Source organism: Mus pahari, chromosome 8, assembly GCF_900095145.1.
Source record: "Mus pahari chromosome 8, PAHARI_EIJ_v1.1, whole genome shotgun sequence".
Lineage (NCBI taxonomy): Eukaryota > Metazoa > Chordata > Mammalia > Rodentia > Muridae > Mus > Mus pahari.
Window position 1 is genome coordinate 69,903,335 of NC_034597.1, and position 25,197 is coordinate 69,928,531.

General features: G+C 40.0%; 1 protein-coding gene across 3 annotated transcripts in view; it reads left to right on the forward strand.

The window, feature by feature from the left end:
- Positions 1-25,197, forward strand: part of Elf1 (E74 like ETS transcription factor 1) — a 103,632-nt gene that overhangs the window by 38,860 nt on the left and 39,575 nt on the right. For 2 of the 3 annotated variants that reach the window (XM_021203594.2, XM_029541365.1), the window contains exon 2: positions 18,124-18,423. In XM_021203594.2, the coding sequence (XP_021059253.1) occupies positions 18,352-18,423 (72 nt within the window). In that variant the 5' untranslated portion in view covers positions 18,124-18,351. Of the gene's footprint in view, positions 1-17,554; positions 17,686-18,123; positions 18,424-25,197 lie in introns of those variants that run through there. The other variant, XM_029541366.1, reaches the window with a different exon arrangement.

Sequence of the window (25,197 nt, forward strand, 5' to 3'; positions counted from 1 at the left end):
CAGTTCAAGCCTTGGGAAAGGGAAGCTGAGAAGGAGGCTGCTGCTGCTTGCTGGTCTAACTTACTGTTTAACGTTACAGACAAGGAGTTAGCAGGACTGCCTGCCAGGTTTATGCGCTTTCTAGCAGTAGGTGAAATGTGCCTTTATATCATCTTCTAGTAGATTCGGTTTTCATGACATTTTCAGTCCCTCTTGTTTATAAAATTCTTTCTCCTGTTTATTAAAAAACAAAGGTGTTGGATTCCCATGGAGCTGGTTCCCAGTAAGGCACAGATGAGGGCGCTGAGAGCTGGGCCCAGTCTTCTGGAAGAGCAGCAAGTGCTCTCCACCTTTGAGTCAGCCACCCCCACTTTTGGTTTGTTTTTCCTTTCTTTCTCTTTTTGAGACAGGATCCCCCTAATTAGCCCAGGCTGGCCCTGAATCCTCCAGCCTCTTAACTTTAGCATCCTAGTCCTGGAATTCCGGGCAAGCACTATCACACATAGTCTGCATTTCTTTATTGTGTTCTTAATTGGGGGAGCTTTGAGTTGCTATATAGAGTTTCAGACTTGAGCATAGCCAGGAGTGTAGCTGTGTGGTAGATTGTGTGTCTACCAGACAGGTGGCCTGCTTCAGTTCCTAGCACCACAAGAAAAAAAGTTTCAGTTTGAATATAAGAAGTATTTTAAGGTTTGAAAGAGACTTGCATTTAGACATAGTGCTTCTGTTAAAACCTCCGTAGGAAGTTACTGTATCTGTGGTCTGCATGAAGTCAGAGCATGTTTGTGAGAAGCATCTTGGAAGGAAGGTTACTTTGTGCATCTGAAACACCTCAGTTATAATGAAAGCCCAGTAATCATAAATTGGCTTAATGTGCTTCAGTATGTTTCTTTTTTTCCCCCTTTTTTCTAGATTCAGTATGTTTCTAATCAGAATATTTGATGCTTAAAGATTCCTTATATATTGTGTTCATTTACAGTTTTCCTTAAGCTTGTTAGAAAATGTTAGAAGACTCTCTCTCTCTGTATATATATATATACATATGTATATGCATATATATACATATGTATATGCACACACACACACACACACATATATATATATATATATATATATATATATATATATATACACACACACACATATATGTGTGTGTGTGCGCGCAGATTTTATTATTTATTTCTATTGATGGTGAATCAAACCTAGGGCACTGAGCATTCTGGGCAAATCACTTCTCCACTGAGCTGTATCCTTAGTCCTTACAGTCTTATTCTTTCTCCTTTCCCTCTTCCCATACCTCTCAGCCTTACATAGGCTAAGTAAATGGTGTACTACTAAACTATACCTCCAGCCCAGTATTTCAGATTTAAATTAGAAATACTAATTAGAATATTAATAGTCTTTGAAAAAGAATGAGCTGTAACCTTTCCTTTGAAATATTAGGTAAAAATCGAACTGTATATTCAAGCCATCACACAAGGTTTTATACTTTAGAAACAAAACCTTACTTAAGCCTAAATAAATAGTAAGGGCATGTTAAATTCTATTTAGGAGAAAAAAAGCCACAGGATTCTCACAATGGGCTTATGTGATATGAACAATGTTATTTTGGACATTGATGTAGAATGCTAAAGCCTGATAAAATTATAGTTGATGTAGATTACATTTATAGCTAGGTAAGAATTGCCCAATATTAATAGAGAAGATAGCTGTACTTTGCCTAATCATGTGGCGAGTTATCATTCATAAAGAGTATTAGTTTGGAAGGCATGATCAGTTGAGCACCTATTTATGGTAGATATATAAATACATTACAGGAACCAAGTTTTGAACATATGAGAAAGTGGGGGTAGTTTGTTGGGGGTTTGGGGCACAAGTAATCTGAGATTGACAAAAGGCTATATTAAAACCCCAACACTCTGAGCTTAGCTTAGTTGATAGAGTGCCTGCATGGTAGGCATCTCTCTGGAGATGGAGACTAGAGGATCAGAAGTTCAAGGTCATCTTTCTGGTACATAGAAAGGTGGAGAACAATTTGGGTTGTGTGAGAACTATCACAGAACAACTAACCAACCCCCAAAGATCAAAGTGGCAAATTAATCAGTTGGGCGTTATTGGATCATTTGGGGTGGCCATGTTACCCCTCTGATCTGCTCAGCCGCGTGCTCAGTTACATGGTTTTTGGTTTTGTTTGTTTGTCTGTCTGTTTAAAGACAGATGCTTACTATACAGCCCTGGCTGGCCTAGAGTGCCTATGTAGATCAGCTGGCCTCAAGTGCAGAGAGATGCAGCCGCCTCTGCCTCCCTTGTTTTGAAATGTTTAGCTAGGGAGGCTAGCAAATGTTACTCTTCAGATTGGCAAACTCCTGAAACAGTTTGGGGCTGTTCAGCTGTTTCACTCAGCCGTGTAGGCTTGGTAGTTTTTGTTTTTGTTTTTATTTTCTACCTCTTAGGCCCAGGACTGTTTGCATGCTCTAGCAATGGCTCCAGTACATTTTGTAGTTTTTAACTTTGGAGCAGGAGTCTTACTAAGTTGCCTGGGTTTCCTTGCCTCGCTGTGTAGCCGTCTTCCTCCTCCCAGCTCTGGAGTAGCCGGGTCACAGTCCTATGCCAACAAGCCAGGTCACAGCATTTTATCAGATCTTTGGTATTCATTCCTAGGAGTCCTTCAAAGGACTTGAACATTGTTCTTTTGTATCTTAGCTCTCAACCCCAGAATACTCTCATTGTCTTTCTTCATTTTTATGTTTCTGATATCATACTTCATTGTGTTTTCACACAGGCAATTGAACTATTTATAAGTAAGATGCAGCAGAGAAGGCAGGAAACACTTGACATTTGTATGCCCTATCTTGCTCTCTGCTTCCTGTCAGTTAAACCACGAAGAGAGGAACAGAGACACAGATGTACAGTGGCTGCTTTAATTTCCCATCAGGGAGCCCAGTTAAGCATAAAGGCTGTTTCATTAAACTTTGTACTTGTTGATTTTAGGGGCATGGTAGGCTTCTTGATGTTATACAGATTGCATGGATATCTGGCAACACTTTGACATTAGATATAGGACTTATAAGAAAATATAAAATGTTTCCTTTTGTGATTTTGTTTTGTTTTTTGAACGGCTCCCTATGCACTTAGGCTGGAATTACACTCATGACCCTCTTGACTTAGTCTCCTGAACACTGGGATTCTAGGCCTGTACGAAACTATTCTCAAGTATACCTTAGTGTGAATGAGAGAAAGTGTGTGTGTGTGTGTGTGTGTGTGTGTGTGTGTGCTAGAGTGCATGCATGCGTGCGTGTATATGAAGGTCAGGGGTCAACCTTGGGTGGCACTTCTTAGGAGCCAGAGGTATCGTTCCTGAGGGTCCACTTTGTGTATGCATGCACACACATTCATATGTGTGCACAGGCATGTGAGGTGGACATGTAGGCCAGCAGTCAGTCTTGGTGGTATCACTTAGGAGTCAGGCAAACGTTTTATTTTTAGAACTGGGAACTAACCCCAGAGCTTGCACATAACAGGGCATGCTCATTATCACCGAGCTGCAACCACTGTACTACAGAGCCATCAACAGGCTTGCTGAGTATATTTATTTATTTCATGTTAAGTTTAAGATAGTGTCTCTATTATATAGACCAAGCTGGCTTCAGACTTATGAAAGTCCAGCTGCTTCTGTAGAATAAAGGTATGCAGTACTATAGCTGGCCTTATCAAGTATATTTAATTTCAAATAATGGAGGGAAATGTTAAAAAAAAAATGTGTTTTTGTGGTCTTATTATAAGGGTAGACAGCTGCATTTTTTTTTCTGTATGCCCTTTAACGTTTCCTTGGCTTCTATTGTGTCTTATATGTGGAAAATCTGTCCAAATTCACACAAGTGCTGAAGACAGCTGAGGAGGTGAGACAATTTCATTTCCCTGTTGGAAAAGCTTGTTTTCTACTAGGCTGTCCCACCTCATTTTTAGATTTAAATGTTATTGTCAGCATTGCTCCTTCTAACTAGAATGTCTCCCTCCCCTTCACCGTCTGAGAACTTGGGAAGATCAGATGGGAGTTATCACTAATGAGCTAGCCCCCTTGTAAGGCTTCCTCCATCTCACAAGTTTTTACCCTCCCCTTCCCACACCATTTGTTTGATACATTCATTTACATTTAGCTATCTGTTCCCAGTCTTTCCTAGGAATCAAGCCAGTTAAGGACAAAGATTGTGCCCTAATTGCCTTTAGTTTTGTAAACTCACCTAGGTTTTAGCTAAGTACAAGCATAGGTGCATTCACACCGCTGAGAGCTCTGTTCTGGAATCAAAGCCACAGGCTGATTAAAGAACTACAGTGTGTCTTCTCTGCACATTGCCTTTATGGTTTATTTGTAAGAAATACTTAAAGCAAGCACTTCTTTCTTCCTCCTCGGAGTGTGCTTTTCTGGGAAGCAGTGGATCAAAGCAGGGTTTTACACATGCTAGGTGAGTGCTCAGGGCTCCTCCACTGAGCTGTGTCCTTAGAAGAACACTTGCCTGAATGATGGTAATAGCAGATTTGGTAAGTCATGAAGACAGTTGAATCTGGCACCTTGGTTATCGAATAACTCAATATCATCTATTCGGGTCTCCTCTTTTTTTTTTTTTTTCATTTATAAAAATCAAGTATCTTAATGCTATTTTTATTTTTTTATTTTTATTTTTATTTATTTATTTGAATTTTCGAGACAGGGTTTCTCTGTATAACCCTGGCTGTCCTGGAACTCACTTTGTAGACCAGGCTGGCCTTGAACTCAGAAATCTGCCTGCCTCTGCCTCCCGAGTGCTGGGATTAAAGGCATATGCCACCAATGCCCAGATTAATGCTATTTTTAATTTGTGTTCTATTTAAAAGTGTTGACTGTGACTGAGGATAGTTTAGTTGTATTGGATTTCTGAGCTCAGAATCCCTTTAGGCTACTAGAAAGTGTGTCTGCTTCTTTACAGTCCTGATTTCTGCATAGAATAAGATGAATAACTTTATAATATCTTTTGTCAATGCGTATTATTTCTTGTTGTTACTAAATCTTATGTGCTTCTGTGGCACAGAGCAAGAATTTTGACAAGTAGGCATTTAGTTCAGACCCGTTCTAGGGAGTTATGAAGTCTACTAATTAACAGGTTTTTTTTAACTTGAAATTTGATAAAGGTTGGGAAAAATTAAAGTTTATATAATTAAAATGTCAAATCTCATTTACTCATCCTTTTATTTGTTCATGCATCAAAACAGGGTCTTACTATACAGCTCAGGCTAATCTTGAACTCAGGGTATCCTAGGCTGGCCTCTCTTGGAATTCTGCCTCAGCTACCATTCCTAACTTGAAAATTACTTTTAAAAGATCAAAGGAGGATTGAGGTTGTAGCTTAGTTGGTAGAATCCTTGCCTAGCGTGTATGAGGCCCTGAGTTTGGTCTCCAGGATTCTATGTACTAGGTGTGGTGATGCAGGCCTGTAATAATCCCAGCACTCTGGAGGCGGAGACAGGAGGATTAAGAATTCAAGCCCAGGGCTGGTGAGATGGCTCAGTGGGTAAGAGCACCCGACTGTTCTTCCGAAGGTTTGGAGTTCAAATCCCAGCAACCACATGGTGGCTCATAACCATCCATAACAAGATCTGACGCCTTCTTCTGGAGTGTCTGAAGACAGCTACAGTGTACTTATATATAATAAATAAATAAATCTTTAAAAAAAAAAAAAAGAATTCAAGCCCAGTTTCCTGCTGGGTGTTAGCATAGTATCTTGGTTCAGTGAGAGACTGTTTCAAGGGAATGGGCAGAGTGTGATGGAGCCTCTCCATGTGCAGCTGCACACATGTGTGCATGGCCCTCCCCCAACATTGAGTAATTGAACTTCATAAGAAAAACAAATCCACAAAGTAGAAACATGCCTCTAATAAAGAGCCAGGCTTGAATGTAACTTTACTTGGTCAAAATAACCACTTCCCCATGAATATCTAATATCTTCCTGAAATAGAGTATGTCTCTCTTCTCTTCCTTCTCATCGTCCCTTTTGCTGTGGAGCTGGGAACCAAGGTCAGGCTTTTGCACATGCTAGGTGAGTGCTCACCTCTTCTGTCCTTAGAAACAAAGACTTCCTGAGTGTTGGTGGTAGCAGACTGTAGTAAGTGGCAATGAAATCTGAATCTGTCATAGATATCACCTTGCTTTATTTCATAGGTGTCATCTATTCAAAATACTTAATCCATATAGAACATAGATGCAACTAGTCCGTGTGTGTGTGTGTGTGTGTGTGTGTGTGTGTGTGTGTGTTTTCCTTCTGGTAGTCAAGTGAATGAAGGTTTAGTTAAATAGCATGTACAAAGAATATAATAGAGTCATGTTTTTAAAATTTGTGACTGGTCATGGCCACATACACCTCTAATCTCAAAACCAGCATAAACAGTGAGACCCTGTCTGGGGTAGGGGTTGGGGGGGGGCAGGAGAGAAAGAGGGGGAGGAAGAAAACCTTGTAATTTTCCATTTAAAAAATTATTTAATTAGGTTGTGAATTTGGGGGTAATAATGGGCCTCACATATTGAGCAAGCACTCTGCTGGAAAAGCCGAACCTCTTTGAAAATTTTTGTATTTTTATTTATTTATTTATTTTTTAACAAATTTGAGAGCAGGTCTCACTCTGCAAGTTGCCAGGCTGGCCTTGAGCTCTAAGTCTTCCTGCCAGGCCACTGAATAGCTGGGATGACAAACCAGTGCCACCCTCATCCTCATAGCTTTTGTTTGGAAGTTACTGGGGCTAAGGTTCTAAATGTACAAGCTAGGATGGCCTTCAAGCCCCTGTGCATCCCAGGCTAGGATAATGGCATGTACCACTGTGCCTGGCTTATGTGAGACAGGATTTGATTATGTGGCCATGAATTTCTCCTTGTGCATACCTCTGCCTTCCTGGTGCTGGAATTACAGATGTGTACTACCATTCCTCTATTTCCTCCCTTCTCATCCCCAGCCAGAGAACAAAACCACAGTGCATCAATTCAGTGATGTTTGTTTGTGTGCTTCCCACAACCTGAACACTTTACCATGTTTGCTGCGAGGATCTGCGCCATGAGGGAAGAGGTGCAGGGGAGCGGCTTACACTCCAGCAGTGCCATCATCTGTGCAGTGCTTGTCACAGCTCTTCCTGTCATTTTGAACAGTAGTCCCAGATTACTGGGACTGTCATTGGGCTTTTTTCAGCACAGGGACCACCCTCTGTTATTAGAACTCTATTTGGAAACCCCTGGACTGGCCGAAAAGATGCATTGTAGGCCTGCTTTATTAACAGTTAGATGCTGCTTTCTGGGGTTAGCTGTCTTGTCTTATTTACTGAACCACACTGTAAACTGCTTGGATCAAGGATGAGGCATGATATTCTGTATTTTCCACAGTACTGTACTTAGCTAAATTTAGCAGATATTCTTGAATGGTTTACCATTGAATCCATTAATAGTAGAGGTGCCTTGAACATATATTCTTGAGATCTTTTGATTAGCTCTAGATAGACATCAAAGAAGTACATTTCCTATTGGAGAAAACCTCTTCTCCTATTGGAGAAAACCTCTTCTCCTATTGGAGAAAACCTCTCCTAGAGATTTTTACATGACCCCTAATTATATACATATGTAAAATAGGTGTTCAGAGCAGATGTTTACTGATGGTAAATCAGGAGGCAATATTTTGTAAGGTTCAGTGAGTAGAGGTTTTTGCTGCCAAGCTTACCAACCAGAGCTGAGTCCACAGTACCCACAGTGGTGGAAGGGGAGAACCAATTCCTGCGAAGATGTTCACTGCACATCAGAGGTAGATGCAAAGGGTAAGAAGGAGCCTGAGTTCCAGGGCAGCCTGGCCTATGGAGGAAAACATTGTCTCCAAAAAACAAACAAAACCAAGCTGGTGGTCGTATATGTGGTACAGTGTGTGGTACATGCCAACCACACTCATACACACACACACACACACACACACACACACACACAGAGACAAATAGAGAGAGAGAGAGAGAGAGAGAGAGAGAGAGACAGAGAGATGCTCTGAATGTAAAAAAATTGAATAGAACAATATTTCACATGCATATAATTTTATCATTTATTAAAGACAAACACATTTACATGCTAAAGAGGGTTACTTGTTTATTTTGCACATACAGTAATTAAATCATAGATGAATACTTGGTATTGTGGTATTGACATTTTCAGAGTTGTTTGATATTTGATTTTATTAACAAAACCGAGAATGTTGTTTCAAATAAATACATGGTACAAAAAAATGGGAAAGTATGTTTGGGGCTATTTCCAAAATTGTTGGAAATTCTGTCTTAATCCAAAGCTAAAATTTACTGAACTTTTAAAAAACATTTTAGTGTGTATGTGTGTGTTTCCATGTTCCTGTGTGTATGGTCATGCCATGGCTTTTATGTGGAGGGCTGAGGACCATTTCAGGAGTTAATTCATCTGCCTTAGGTTTCAGGTATTAAAGGTTAGCACAGGCACAATAGCAAGCTCCTTTACCTACTGAGCAATCTCCTTGACCTCAATGAACATTTTTTTTAATGACTCACAATTCATAAACACAAGTGACAATTTTAAAAATCAAACATTCTACAACAACCAAACACAAGATGTATTCATTGATACTCAGGTATCAAACAATGACGGTAGGAAAATACTAAACCTTGTTTTCCGTAGTAAAAACTGTTCCTGTAGGAACAGAAAACATGGGTTGTAAAGTCCACTGCAGTTGGAGACACAGTGCAGTCTGGAGCCCAATCTGAGGTTTCAGGCAGCGCTCACAGCATTGCACAGCATAGTGACATGCACGGTGCAAAGCAGGCACGTTGTGTGTTCACAGTGAAGTCCCATGATGCCAGCCTGGTCTGCATATCGAGTTCAAGGTCAGCAGGGGCTACACACTGAGACCTTGTCTCCAAAACAGAGAGACAGAGACAGAGAAGAAATCTTGTCCTATGCAAGGTGTTTATGACTCTTACATTCTGTCACTGGACCCACTACAATTTAAGGAACTGAATTTTAATTAATATAGTTGAAATGGATTCAAATGATTTAAAAAAATATGCCCTTATATTTTAAAATATGAAATCCCTAAGCATTTAGCATATGTCCCATACCTTCAGATTACTTACAATGAAGTTTGGTTTTGAGACTTATAAAAAGGAAAATAGAGTCACACAGTTTTTAAGCACTCAGTACTTTAAGTGTGTATCCTACCCTTCTATCCCATGCTTTCTGTTTTCCTGCCTCCCATCTTTGAGGTCTTTGTGCTGCTGGTGTTTTATTTTCATTGAGCTTAGAAGCTGAGATGCCCGTTAGCCATGTGGATGGTTTTAAGGATCCCCAGCCATAAGACAGTCTGTCACTGGCCTGCAGCTCAGTTAGGTTAACTGTCTAGACCAGCAGGCCCCAGGAGCCTCCTCCTCTGTTGCCTCCACACCAGCATCATATGCAGGCTCCACCACATTTGTGGGCATTGGACAATGAACTTATTTGATTGACTGAGTCACCCCCCTCCCCAATTGATTTAAAGACAGGATCTCAGTAAGCATTCTGTCTCTGTCTCTAACTTGCAGATGCTGGGATTATTGTGGAACAGTGTGGGCCTGGAGGTCTATCACATCCCTGCCTTTCCTCATGCACTTAGTGCCAAAGCCCAAGTGATGAGACTCAAACCATGGTGGGAGAGCTTGGCTTTCCCAAAACGAAAATATTAACCAGGGGAGTAAACAGCCACAGAAATGAAACAGATTTCTTGCAGGTTAATTCTTGTTTGTTGCAGAGAAAAACGTTTAGTTGCCTGGGCAGGTTTTACTGATAAGGGTGTTCTAGCGTGTTTATGTTTTCTGGGTAGATGGTATTTGCCAGAGTTTAGGGTTAGGGTACTGGATAGAAGAAAGTTTCTGTAGACAGTTAATTCGCACAATAAACCATAAGCTAATATTTTGACGATAACTTAGCCTTTTTGAAAAATAGATTCATTTTTTCATAACTAAATTTATGATTATCGTGGCTTTAAATTTTTAGTTTTAAATTCTCATGTTTTCAGAACATGTTCAAAGAGGGCTAATCCTGAGTCCACAGGTAGTAACAGGCCTTGCTATGAGATCTGTTGGTTTTTCAGGTGCAATAAATGCAGACTGAATGTAACCTGACACCAGGTGAGCTGAGTGGCCAATAGTGGAAGGTGGAGAAGTATGCCAAGGAACTGGAATTTCAGGTGTGGGGAGTAATTGCAGCCTCCCCCAGAGGCCTGGGACTGGTGTCAGCAAAAAGGCAAGAGTAGAGAAAGTCAGCATGATTGGTTCAATCATCCTGATGGGCTTTTAAAGTTAACGCAGTTGGAGCTCAGGTGAGTTTGATTGGGGAAAGACCTGCTTGAGCTTCACCAGAAGTACTACTGGGCCTTTATACGCAGTGCCACCATTTGGGCTTTACTTATATGAAAGTCAAAGCAGTTTGATAAAGTTGTGATTGCCACTCCCCTGTGCTGTCTTTCAATTTAAGAATGATTAGTGTTCTCCTTTATTAATTACGTAATAGCTACCGTGAAGACAGTTTATTTACGTTGACAAATGCCCAGTACTAAGTAGCTATACTGACTAGCCAGCTACTTAAAAGATGTGGGAGGGAATGTGATTGTGCACACCTGGAGTGCCAGCACTTGGAGCCAGATGCAAAGGATAAAAGGAGCCTGAGTTCTAGGGCAGCCTGGGCTATGTTAGAAAACATTGTCTCCATGACACAAACAAAACCAAGCTGGCCGTCATGTATGTAGTATGGTATGAATTGCAGAAACTTAGTTTTATTCATTAATTGTTTTCTAAGAAACAACTCCAAACACAGAATTTTAAAAAAAATCAGAAGGCTCATTTTTTAAAAAAGGATTAAGATGTCAAGTTTGTTTATTATTTTTTTTTATTTTTTTATTTTTGGGGTCTCCTGTGGTCTAAGCTAGGCTAGAAAAAATTATCTTGCCTCTAATTTCCAAATGTGAGATTACAGATGAATAACAACCATGTCTTGCTTTTAAGCATTTTATTTTATTTTAAAGAAATTTTTATTTGTTTATTTTGTATGAGTACGCCACTTTTTGCCAGGAAATGTAGATTGGTCGTCGTAGAATAGCAGTGAGCATTTGTAACTCATGAGCCATCTCTCCAATCTCTCCAGCCCCAAACATTTGTTGTTTGTTTGGCTTTTTTGAGATAGGGTCTTACTGTGGAGCCTTGGCTAGCCAGAAGCTCACTATGTAGACCTCAGTAGACCTTGAACTCTTAAAGATCCGATTGCCTCTTCTTAAGTGCTGAGTTAAAGACCTCTCTGCCACCATATTTATTTTTATAATTATGAAAGGCTTGAATGCAGTGAGAAATGATTTGTTTACTTTGAATATTAACTTGTGTTCCCCCTCCCCCCTATTTTGTGAATATGGTACATGGTTTAGATCTTTATAGTGAGGTTTCGCTCAGTGCTTGAGAACACTTGCTGTTCTCGCAGGGAACCCAGATTCAGTTCCCAGAACCTCCACTGTGGTTCATGAGCTCCATGATTTCAGTCCTAGGAAATCTGATGCCTTCCTCTGACCTCCACCAGGACCTGAACATGCCTGGACACACATGCATACATACAGGCAAAACATGCATAACCACAGGAAAAAAAATATAAAAAAAATTTAAATAAAAGTATCGTCCTTTCCTTCCTTCCCGTTGGTAGCTAGTAGACTAATATTGTTTTTATTTGGAGAAAAATAATTCTAATTGCGTAATGGTAATGACACTGGTATGAGGTTCCTCCTGTGTTTACATTTATTTTTCTTTTTAAAGATTTATATATTTTATTTTATGTTTTCTGTGTGTTCGTTTGGGTATAGTGAATCACATGTGTGCCTGGGGCCCACAGAGGCCAGAAGAGGGCATTGGATTCCCAGAAACTGTGATTACAGGCAATGTGAGCTGCTCTATGGGTGCTGTCAACCAAACCCAGAGCGTCTGCAAGAGCAGCAGCGCTTCTGTTCTCATATTCATAGATCTGTCAATTTAAACGATGGCAGCGATGCTATACTTGAACTGTGAACATCAGTAAACATCAGAAGATATTTTAACGGGTTATTAAGTTGTGGTAGCTGTATAAAAGGCGTACATGTTTTTATTCTTATTTTATTACTACTTTTTTATTTTGCTATTTTAAGGCTGAGTGAAGCTGTAAAGAATATGATATGGTAGATTTGGGGGTGCACAGTAATAGTCAGCTAAGGCTTAAAGCTACGTAGGGGACACCCTCAACCCTTCCCTTCACTCCAACTGTATATATGGCTAGAAGCCATAGATTCCAAGTATCAAGAGGATGCATACAATCTCCCCGAGACATTTCAACTAAAAAGTGTACCAGAGTGTGGGGACGTGCTTGGGAACACATGCTTGGTTTTGATGGTGTTGGGGTCTAAACTCAGGGCCTTGTGCATGCAAGGCGAGTTCTCTGTCACTCAGCTGTTTCCCCTGCCCCTGGTACTCCACTGATAAAAACATGAATGAAACCCCACTAGTAAAGATAGAGGGAGGGGCAGGAGGAGGCTGGGCCTCTCATGTTCTCTTTGCTGCTTATTGGCTGTGTCCTTAGGCAGGTCATGTTGCTTATGGCCCCAAATTCCTTACCTTTTCAATGAAATGTGTAGTTCTCAGCTATTCCTAGGTGTTTTTTTTTTTTTCAACTCTAAACCCCGTAATTCTACAAAACTTTAGATTGATGGGCAGACCATTGTGCCGTCTACTTTGATAACCACAAACTTGATTTCATTTCTGTTGCCTAGCACTCTAAAACAATGAAAAACATTAGAAAAAATTGTGGTCCACCACACAAAAATTACAGTCATTGTAAGTGGTGGGTCCACTGCTTCTGGTCTCTAGTTTTAATGTGGAGCCTCTCCTTTTTCATGTTGTGTTCTTTAATTTCTGATGCATTTCTTCTAATAGTATTTTTCCAAATAGCCTTGATTTTCTTAGAATTCTTGAAGATGATTTCGCCAAAGTCTCTTCATTAGCAACTACTTGATGAGAGAGCACTTCCTGTTCAGTCATTTGCTGTACAGTTATTACAGAACTCCTCTTACTGAGGTCCCACTGCCCGGCCAGCTGTGTACATAAACCAAGTGTCATCCAAATAGTCGGTTCTGTTCAGCTACCCCTCTCCTCCTTGCTGATGGCTTTCACCTTTTTGAGCTAGAATGATTTATTCTAAAATCTTGTTTGTTTAATTGACTCTGTATTTATTATTTTCCACAGGGAGCACTAGAACCTTACATTAAAAGTATGGTTTACTTACATTAAATGTGTTTGTACTATAGTAATTTCTAAAGAAATATTAATATTAATCCCAGGTGCTGCAATTAAAGGAGTGAGTGTGCCCCTACCATCTGGCTAAAAAAAATCTTGCTGTATTAAATATTTTATTTAGGATAAGGTTCTGAAAGGGAGGGAATATTTGAGGGAAAGGAAATGGGATTCGATATTTTTATAGAGTGTTATATTTGTCTCTACTTCGTATTGTTGAAAACTGACAAATGCAGTATAAAATTAATAAATACCAGTTTTGAAGTAAAATCTTGATGGATATTTTATATTTTTGTGTCTGAAATGGTTCTCAAATCCTATATTTTATGCTTTATATTCAAAGAGGGATTAATTCTTGCAAGTTTCAATTAATTTTTTTATATTTGAAATACTTTATAATAGGTTATGCAAAACAATTTGAATTGAGTTGTTATAGCCATTAGTATGTAACAATGTTTTTTTTAAAATTGATAAAGTCACTGTGTTTGGGACAGGGTCCTAACTGGACTCTGTTAAGTGAAGTTTTTGAAAAATATTCATTTTCTATGAATGGGTGTTTTGCCTGCATAAGGATATCATATTTCCTGGTACTGGAGTTACAGATGGTTGTAAGCCACCATGTGGGTGCTGAGAATTGATCCTAGTTCCTTTACAAAAGCAGCAGTGCTCTTAATCACTGAGCCATCTCTCTAGCCTCAGAAGGAAAGTTTTAAAGTCTAATCTTTATACAACTGGATCTATCGAAAAGATACCAGCACGCAAAGCACTGGAGCCAGCTTAGATTTTGTTGCTAATGGGCTATGGTGTTGGAGTCTTACCAGTAGCTCTGGCAAAAGACTCTCAGTGGCTATAGAGATGAGACTTAAGAAATAATTAGAGCCTAACGAGCACCTGTTGCATATTTTGCCCATTATACTCAGAGCTATAATTAAGCTAATGTTTATTGAGTTCAGTTTCTGTACCAGGCGTTCAGCACACGTCGTTGGCTTTCTCTCTAAGCAGAGGTGGAGACTGGGGTTGGCATCTTTCGAGGCAGGTGCTCTGCGGCGGACCTGCAGTCCCAGTCCCAGGCACACAGGTCCCACAGATGCTTTGCCCAGCCCTAGACCTTGTCGCCATTTACTGTGCTCATTTAACAGAAGGAGAGCAGTAGAGGCTTGCATTAAGTGTATGGAAGCCTTACTCAGGGCCATACCTCAGAGGCGGGGCCCAAGTGGTCTGAGGTTAGAGTTCATCAGAAATGTTGTGTTTTATGACTTAACCTCAGTGTGAAGGTTGGTGATGAGAACTTAGGAATCTTAATTCTAAGCATTTCTGTGCTATAGTTCCCCAAAGGAAGAGGGCCTGAGAGATAGTCTGGGAACTGTTTGCATGCCCCAAACTGGGTTACTTCTCTAAACTGTGTACGTAAGGTGCTAGCATGTGACTGGTAGAGGAAGAGCTTTCTCCTCGTTACTTTACAGTGTTGTGGAAACATGTTTGAGAACTGTTACAGCAGCTATCTTCCTGAGTATATGGCTCATTAATGGGTACATTTAAATAGGTTTGGTATTATTGTCTGTTTGACTGTATTAGGCAAGAGCTGGTTATATAGCCCAGGTGGCCCCAAATTCCTGTCTGCAATTACAGGCTTGTGCCACCATGTCTATTATTAAACAAGCTTAAAATCTATGAGGCTCTTAGGTTGTCTTAGGGTAGATCAGATGCCTTTGTTTTCTGTCTTGACACCCATGTCTTTTTGTGTATAGGAATAGCTTTAGGGAAGCATTATGATCTGTTTGGACATTTTAGACAGAAGGACTCCGAGCCTCTTGAGATGAACTTGATTGACATGTACTTGACTGGATTCGGGGAAAACAAACAAACCAACCAACCAAAACCTAGAAAGTGGAGTTCCCCCTTAAATTTGATATAAACATTTACTTAAGTCTGTGTTTTAAACTGTGTAATAGCACAAAGGTCTGGGTAGATTTAAAAGCAAGACTATGTGTTTTATAGTGATTATGTTTTCATTTAAGAAACGAGATGGTAATGTTAGCTGTGTTGTGCTAATAGATCATGAAATCTGGGTACCTCTGCTAATTTAATGAACAATTGAATCACTGGTGTAGGTATCAGTATTGTCTGTTACTAAATAAAATGAATACAGCAGAGCTGTGCTATTCCAGTATCCTTGGCGTGCAAAGAAGGGACCTCTGGCTTAAGAATCAGAAAGTCTTTTGTTTTCCCGTCCAGAACCACACTAGAGCCACAGGATACCTAAACAGGAGAGAGGATGACTAGGAAGGTGGCTCAGAGTGTCAGAGGCCTCATTAAACCAAAGAAAATGCTTCTCTTATGTTTTGGTTTGGTGAACTCCCTATACATGAGAACTGAAACTGCGTCAGAGCTCAGTTATCTTTTCCTACCCATGCAGCTGGGTGAGGGTGATTTGGGGCAGCCATTTTGGGTTGTTTTTCAGGTTGTCAGTCATGGGGTATGAGGTCAGGGTATTTTCATTGCTTGTCATTACTTTTGAAGGTTCCGAAGGGCAGTTGAAGCACAGTAGCACTGTGGATGTGCTGCTAAGAAAAAGTAACATTGTAACTTTAGACAGCTCACTCCTCACACAGGTTGTCTGTCTGTAAGAAAGCCAGGTTTTAGTGCACCCTTGAACCTAACCTTTAACAGAAAAACCCCAGTGGCAAACATCCCTCAATTCCATTGTATTTTCTTGCTTTGGGGTTTGAAGATGATAGTAATTTCCTCTTTATCAAAATGACTTCGTTGCTAAACAAAGAATATATGTATCAATATTCAGTGGTAAATGTTTAAAATATTATTTGTCATTAACATAAACCTTCTTATCACTAGCATGGGCAGCAGGTATGGTGGGTAAAGAAGAAATTAGAAACTGGTTCTTTCCCAGGAGAGGTTTTGCCCTACTGATTTCTGATTCCTACATACAATCACTGAAACATTTATTCAGTTGAATTAAGTGGGCAGCACTTTAAAACACTGTGTGATTAGTGCTAAGTTGGTAGGATAGGCAGGAAGTGCTGTGATTTTGAAGGGAACCAATCCTTATGGGTTTTGACCTGAAGCTGGAAGACTTTATGAAGGAACCTGGAAGGCAGAGGGAAGAGGATCAGGAGTTCAAAGTTATTCTTGGCTATATAGCCAGTTTGAGGTGATCCGATCTACCTGAGTCCTTTTCAAAAAAAAAAAAAAAAGTGACTTAAACATTGACAAGTGGGAAGATAAAATTGAGAGGTGGGAGGGGACATTCCAGGGACAGGAATAATGGAAAGAAAGAAGGGAGACAAGAACAAAGATGTGGTGGTCAGGGGAACGGCATTAGGCAGGGCTACATAGAGGAATGGGGCTATGTCACAGTGTAAGGGCAAAAGTAAGGAATGCTTATGCCAGGTCAAGTGTACATCTGTGTTGATACATCTGAGCTCAATTAACACAAACATACATTTATCCTCTCTAGGCTTGAAAAATGACCAGACTGTTTAAAGTACTTTCTTAGTGTTATACTTAAATTTCTGTTAAAAGGGTTAGGCTGGGTCAGAGATGAGCAGCACTGGCCTGAAACTGAGTTTAGTGAGTAAAAGTCTGACTTGAATTCCTAACCCTCATTTAATTTTGATTTCCAATTATGGGAATTACAGTGATCTATGTTGCTCTCTAAAACCTGGGATATACAGGGAACAGGCTTGACTGAAGTAGCGTACCTGACCTGGCTAGCTCTTGCTAATTAGATATAAGTTTTCCAGGAAACTGACTCACTGTGGCTCTGCATTCCCAAAATTGTATCTTTACAATTATTAGCATTAGTCACCATCCTTTACTTCAAGCCGCCATCTCTTTGAAATATTTATACTAATTTATTAAAGATGTTTCAAATAACTCAATTTTTAAAAACATGGCTTTTAAAATCTTAACTTTCCATGTCACATTCATGGTCATAAACATTTAATATTTAATTGTAATAAACACCTATATTAATTTGCTAGTGGTAGCATTACTTTTTAAAAACACTAATGTACAAACGTGTTTGGCAGTCCTTTTCAGAGCACCCTGAGGTTGTTTTTGCTACTAGGTTGCATTTCTGTTTTCTCCTATTGTGAAGTGCGGCCCCTTGCATGGTCTAGCTTGCCGTGACATGGTCAAGTGCAGTTTCCTTCCTGTCGCTTGTGTTAGCGATAAGGCTACATTTCAGTACTTTCAAAAGGAAGGCCCTGAAGACAGGCTTGGTCTAGCGGTTTTTTCTCACCCCAGGCTCTTTGAGCGACAGAAAAGTAGGCTTTAATTTCGACTCACTCTTAAAAGCTCGTCAAACAACATTTGCAACCTTTAACTGTCTTCATTTAGGTATATATGATGGGGATGGTGTTTGCATGTTGCTGTTAAGGACGATTGAGTCTTGTTATGAAATTTAGAGAGAGTGGTGGTTCCTGTGCATGTAGGTGATTAGCTGGGTCTGTGAGAAGAATGAAATTGTTTGCATATGCTCTGCGGGGATTTAAAATTTCCTAATTATTATTGGAACATCCCTCTCCTCCCCTCCCCACCCTACCCCACTCAATACTTGGACTCAAGTACACCTCGGGGAAGAAAGAAAGAATAATGAGGGGAGATTAGGAATGAGGTCTTCAAAGAAAGTATGTCTTGAAAACCAAACCCCTGTGTGTACCAACAATGCTGATTTTCCTTAAGTGTAACAGTGACATTGGATATGTGCTGTGTCATTTGTTACATTTTAGCCAGGGGATTGCTTTTTTTCCACTAACCTAAGCCTTTGTTTTTCAGGGACAAGAAGACCTAGTGAATGATTTCAGAAAACGCACCTGTTTTCTTAGAATGTCAATGCAACAAGCAGATCTGAAGTTCTCCTTTCACCGAAGAGTGTCTTGTCTGCAGTAACGTCACAGACCTGCCTGAGAGACTTTCCCCAAACTCCACTGCACCCTACCTGCTGCTCCAGACTTGAAGCTGCTTGGGACTTTTCTCATGTGGATCTAAGGGGAATGCTTTACTATGGCTGCTGTTGTCCAACAGAACGACCTAGTGTTTGAATTTGCAAGTAACGTCATGGAGGACGAGCAGCAGGTGAGCCAGAGAGGCCCGGCTTTAGTCCATTGCTTAGAGCTGTCATCCACATCAGAGTATTTGCTTTAGGAGATGGTACAACATTCTAAAATAAAAATTGAGAAGTTAAGTATTTGGTAATAATGCCTTTCCATATTTTAAGTACCAATTAATTCACTACTTGTAAATGTTACTGTTTGTTTTGATGTGGTAACAAGGAAGTAGTATTTGGGGTTCATCTTGGTTTTCTGTAAAATTAGACCAAATAGTAACTATCCTTAGCAATATTTCTTTAATTATTTTAAACAGTTCTAGAGAACATAACCGACGTCTATAATTAATCTTTTAATTATGAGCTGTTTTTTCAAGCTTTGGCCACCTCACAACCACACTTCTCAGTCCAAAGACTGTTGCTGCCCCGCCCCCCAAGGAAATGTTCTGACTCTTGCACCTTTCATTGAATATGCATGTGATGTGTTGCTTACGGCCTTCACATAGGGAAGGTCCCAAGAGATGCTGAGATAAAGGGTTTAACCTTAACTCTGAGCCTCTGATCCTTCCACAGTGTGAAAGGACTACAACACTTCATAATTAAGACAGGCTGTGCAGGGACATGAGCCATGGATGGGAATTGGTGTGTTGAGAGAGGTCCTTTGCTAAGGAGCATTTAGGAAGCAGTGGGTTTAAAGTGTGCTGAGGAGGGCTGATTGACAGACTGAAATAAGCTTGCTTCCAAACCTTAAGTAGATAGATCAGTTCTGATGTCTGCTTTATTCCTGAAACACTTACTACAAAATAATAAAATCGATTCTCAGTTTTGGCAGGACATTGTGGTTTCATAGCTCTTTTGTATTGTGTACTGAAATGACACAATACTGAGTTTATAAGTATACCTATAAAAGGTGAGAATTTGGGACTAACTATCCTTATATTCAAGGTGAAATTCAAGGAAAAAACCAAACACCTGAAAGCATATTAATACTGATTGGAATTTAATCTAGAGATAACAGAGGAGATACTGTGAGGAGAGAGAGTGTGTTTGAATTGTTTTGAGACAGGATGTTTGTGCACACACTAAAACTTGAAAAGGAGTGTGCTGCCTACCTGCTTTCTAGATAAAAGGTCCCATGACAGGTCCCAGGCTAGCTGTGGTGAGCTGTGCTGTGGCGCAGAGACAGTGGCAGCGGAGGACTACCACTGATCTGTCACCAGCATGCTCTAGTGCGCTGGCTCTCACATTCCGACCACGAGAAGTGTGTTGAACATTACAGTTCCGAGTTCTTACGTGTGTGTATAAGACTGAAAGGTGTACTGCAAAACAGTGCGTGTACACTTACTACTATGTTGGGTGTATTTAACTTAATTTTGTTTTTTTTTTTTCCTTTTATGTCTTTGGGAAGGGTGCTAGTAGTTTGACTCACCTCTGCTTGCTCTGATATTTATTGAGTTGTTGTTTTGTTTACTTATTTTTTTCTGAGACAGGGTCTCACTGTGGAGTTCTGGCTTGCCTAGAACTCCCTATGGAGACCAGGCTGACCTCAAATTCAGAGATCTGCATGCTTCTGCCTCCCAAGTGCAGGGAGGTATTCCCCACATGCCTGGCTCACATTCTAGTTTTTTGAGACGTGATCTCGTATAAATGAAGACAGCTTTGAGCTCCTGGTTTCCCGGCTCCCACTTCCTGAATGCTGGGCCTTCAGATGCGGGCCCCACACTTGGCAGCTGCTTTCTCTTCCTTTCTCTTTTGTCCTTTTCTTTTCTTTGCCCTTTTTTCTTTTCCTTCCTTGATACACTTAAATACTTCATATGTTAACCTATGAAATAAATGCTGATAGCTTATTTTTTTGATGAGGAAACGGAGACATAAAGTAGTTAAGTAGTTTGTTCCAAACTGTCTAGGGGGTAATTATAACCCGCGCAGTTTGACCTTCAGTAATATGTAGTTGCAGGCTGCTCTAGCTGGGTTCAGGGCATCCATTGCTCGTATTATCAAATTATTTAAATTGTGGCTCTGCCTCCTAGTATGATTTTGTTTTCAGTTTTATTCATTTCTTCTGAGATGAGACCTTATTATGTAGCCATGCTAGCCTTGGGTTTAAGGTTCTCCTGCATTCATGCTCTGAGAGCGGGGATTAGGATTGTTCGCTGTGATGCCATAACTGGCTTAGTTTAATTTGTAGTTTTACATAAAAGTAATGATCTGCCAGCTTAAAATTGCATGCTACAAAGTGCATAAAGTACGTCAGATGTGGCAGCTTCTATCTAATCCCACCACTCAGATGGCTGAGGCAGGAGGATTAGGAGGAGTTTAGTACCAGCCACTGTTAAAAAATGGGCTTGATACCAGCGTGCGACCCTGTCTCTAAAAAGAAAAAAAGTGTGTAAAGTGGTATGTGTAGGTTCTGCAGCAGTTGTTTTTCTATATTTGAGTGGAAATCACTTACCCTACTAGTCTGTAACTATGACCATTACTGGTGTTTTGCTGAGTTGTGGCAGTGAGAAATCCTGTTTGGGAATGGCCATACCCTCTGGAGTGGCAGAGATGGTTAAGGAACTGAGATCCTGAAATCGGAATGCATGGCTTGATAACTAGCTGTGCTGCTTAGCTTACTACTGAGATCCTTGCAAATTACTTAATCCTTTGTGCACTGGTTTCCTCATCTGCATGTAAAAATGAAAATGAGAGGAGCTAAGCTGTAGGACTGGTGTCAGGGGTGAGTGAGTTGCTGCTTACAGAGCTCTGAGAACCACTCCCAGGGCAGAGCTTATGTTGACCAACCACCATCTTGTCAGGGCACCTGTTTCCATACAGCATGGCTCTCTTTCCAGCTGTGGAGGTCGTCTGAAAAAAATCACCAGACTGGGATCACTGCTGGGCGTAGAAGCATATGCTTTTAATTCCAGCACTCAAGAGGAGGAGGCAGGTGGATCCCTGTGAGTTTAAGGCCAGCCTGGTCTACATAGATAAATAGTGAAATGACATTTTACTATTTTAATTTACATTTCTGAAACTACTAATAATGAGTAGCATGGTTTTAAATTTTGTTTATCGATCACTTGAACTTGAGTTACTTAGTGTCCTATTGCCCAATACTTCTTTATAATGCAGATATATTATAACCATTGACTTCTTGCTAATCTATTTTATGACTAGACTGGGTAGATTGTCTCTTTTTTGACATTTCCTCCTAGTCTATTAGCAGTTTTTAATTGTATGTGTTATAGGTAAAATTTCAAAAGTTCAGTTAAAATTTATCAGTACTATCAACTAATGTTATCAAGTTTGAGGAGTTTTTTTTTGTTTTTTGTTTGTTTGTTTTTAGTTTCTGCTTTAGAAAGCTTTTCTTTTCTTTCTTTTTATTTTTTTTCTTCTTCTTTTTTGGTTTTGTTTTTCGAGACAGGGTTTCTCTGTATAGCTCTGGGTGTCCTGGAACTCACTTTGTAAACCAGGCTGGCTTTGAACTCAGAAATCTGCCTGCCTCTGCCTCTGCATCCTGAGTGCTGGGATTAAAGGAGTGTGCCACCACCATCTGGCCACAGTGGTAGTTTTTACTCTTACTTTTATTGATTTTTAAAAATGGATTTCTATCCTAAAACTGAATTGTTTGAATTACCCTAGGTCAGACATACATTTTGAACTTATTGTTTATTGTATAATTGAATATTTTATATGGTGCCAATGTTACATTGATTTCATTGTCACTTTATAGATTTGGTGTAGGATAAGCTAATTTCCACTTCAAAGGGTGGTTTACTATTTCTACCCACTTTCAGCCCAGGAAACTACTAATTTGCTTTCTGTCCTTGTATATTTGCATAGTATAGACATTTTGTATATAGAATCATAACATATACTTTTTATGGTTGATCCCTTCCCCCCTTTGTCCCTCTCTTGTACTGGGAACTAAACCTAGGGCTATAGCCTTTAATAAGTGTGTTCATTCATGTTGTGCCATGTATCACAATACCCCTCTAAAGGAAAAAAACAAAACATAACAAAAATCTTAAGAGGATTTTTAGTGAGCCTTACTTTTGGGAGATACATGGCCAAATTAACAATTTATCCTGACCCCTCACCCAAAACAAACAAACAAACAAAAAAAACCCCAAAAAACCCCTTTTTCAAATTCACACCCTCAGGCTGTGCAGTGGTGGTGCATGCCTTTAATCCCAGCACTTGGAAGGCAGAGGCAGGCAAATTTCTGAGTTCAAGGCCAGCCTGGTCTACAGAGTGAGTTCCAGGATAGCCAGGGGCTACACAGAGACACCCTGTCTCAGAAAAAAAGAAAAATTCACATCCTCTGTTTTCATTACTTGTTGTTGCAATACAGTGTGTGTGTTGTCTTGGACAGTGTTCTGTTGCTGTGAGCAGACACCACGACTGTGTTAGCTCTTAGAAAAGAAAGCACTTAATTGGGACTTGCTTACAGTTTTAGAGGTTTAGTCGTTTAGTTCATTATCACGATTGGAAGTGTGATGATGTGCATGCAGACATGGTGCTAGAGAAATAGCTGAGAGTTCTCCATTTCAGTTAGCAGGCTGCAGGAAGAGAAAGTCATTGGGCCTAACTTGGTCTTTTGAAAACCATAAAGCCCACTTCCAGGACTCTCTTCTTCTAACAAGGCCACACCCCTAATCCTTTCAAATAGTGTCACTTCCTGGTAGCAAGAAAGCCAGTAAGATTAGACTATGCTTAAACAACTTCATAGGAATTTACAATGGAAATTCCAATGTTATCTTGGGTAAGTCTAGAGAAAAGACAGTTTGCTTAGGCCTTTGGGTTGTTATGGTGCTGTGCAAAGCCAAGTGTCTTTAGAAGTGCCCCCACTACTTGAGCCAGCAGATAGAACATGAACTCATGGCTGGTGAGATGGCTTAGCGGTTAAGAGCACTGACTGCTCTTACAAAAGTCCTGAGTTCAAATCCCAGCAACCTCATGGTAGCTCACAGCCATCTGTAATGAGATCTGATGCTCTCTTCTGATGTGTCTAAAGACAGCTACAATGTACTTACATATAAATCTTTTGGCAGGAGTGAGTGGGGCTAGAGTGAGCAGAGGTCTGGAATTCAATTCCCAGAAACCACATGATGGCTCACAACCATCTGTACAGCTACAACATATTTATATACATAAAATAAATAAATCTTTTAAAAAAAAAGAAAGAAAGAAAGAAAGAAAGAAAGAAAGAAAGAAAGAAAGAAAGAAAGAAAGAAAGAAAGAAAAAGAAAATGAACTCAGTTTGCTGTGATCCTAAATACTGGGTTTGTGATGAATATAGACATCTATACATTTTAAAACCCAAGCTTTAACTGAGGTGAACCTGATTACAGTGATAGTTCAACTGAGGCGCCTAGACTTGCGTTTCGTTCTGCGGTGACCAAGCTTGCTGATTGAGCAAGGTGTAGTCATATTGTCTGGGTTTAGATCTTAGGTCTGCTGCTTCTGGGCAGCTTGGCTAGAGAGTGTCGGCATGGAATTGTGGCGCTCCAGTGGTATAAGCCATCTCTCTTAGTTAGGGTTTTATTGCAGTGAAGAGACATCATGACCATGGCAATTCCTATAAAGGACGACATTTAATTGTGGATGGCTTACAGTTTCATAAGTTTAGTTCATTGTCATCATGGCAGGAAACATGTGAGCACGCAGGCAGACATGGTGCTGGAGAAGGAGTTGAGAGTTCTATATCTTGATCTCTGTTAGCAGAAGGAGACTGTGTGCTGCACATCAGCATATATGACCTGTCTCCACAGTGACACATTTCCTTTAACAGGTCACATCTCCTAATAGTGCCACTTCTTATGGCTAAGCATTCAAACATAGGGCCATTCTTATTCAAACTACCATACCATCCAAAGTCCTTAGCATGGCAGCTGCTTTTACCATGGCTTTTGTTAAAAGCATTATTTTAAATTGCTTTCAAAAATGGAGGCTAGAGTGGGATGCAGAGATGGCTCGGCCTCTTGATTTTCTGTGGTATAACATTATGACATGTTACTTGATAACTAAAAGACTTAGAAATTTTCACTTGTAATAGGCTTTATAGCCCAGAATGGAAAGGGACTCAGAATCACTACTCTTCAACATTATGTTTAATATATGCTTGGATTCCAATTCTGATTTATGCATATTCTTTGAGACTACCTATTAGGGGATAATTTGTTTTAATAGCTGCTCAACTGTTTCCTTAGTAAGCGTGACAATTCTGCACTTTGTTTGATGAGATGTCTGTTAGATGCTGACGGGATGGTGCAAGGGCTATGTGGACTTGATACAGAATCTTGGCTGCTGCTTTGAGTTATGCTTTGTGTTTTTAGAATTATAGGAATCTAGACTAAATATTTTGCTTAAAATGAAACTCCCTAAGCAGCAACAAAAGAAATAGAGTAAATTAAATAATCTCCACATACATAAAATGAATAGGCCCAAATAATTTAATCGTGAGTTCTTTTAAACTTTCATGAATTAGTTAAACAGTTTCTATTCAGGGTTTCTTAAGTCACTTTTTACAACGTGAACATAACAGTAATATTCAAGTCTGGAAAACTGTTAACAGCTACGTGTGCAGAATTGGCAAGCTCCAAATAGATACCTTGTTTACAATACTAAGAGCAGGCAATTGCTGTCTATGACCCTTACCACCTTGGAGGTGACAGCGATTTTTCTCTTGAGTGTCAACAGAATCATTAGTATCTTGATATCCCTCCCATATAATGCAGGAGGAACAGTGCCCAGAGACACACAGCACTGGGATAGGATGACTAACAGAGACACACAGCACTGGGATAGGACACACA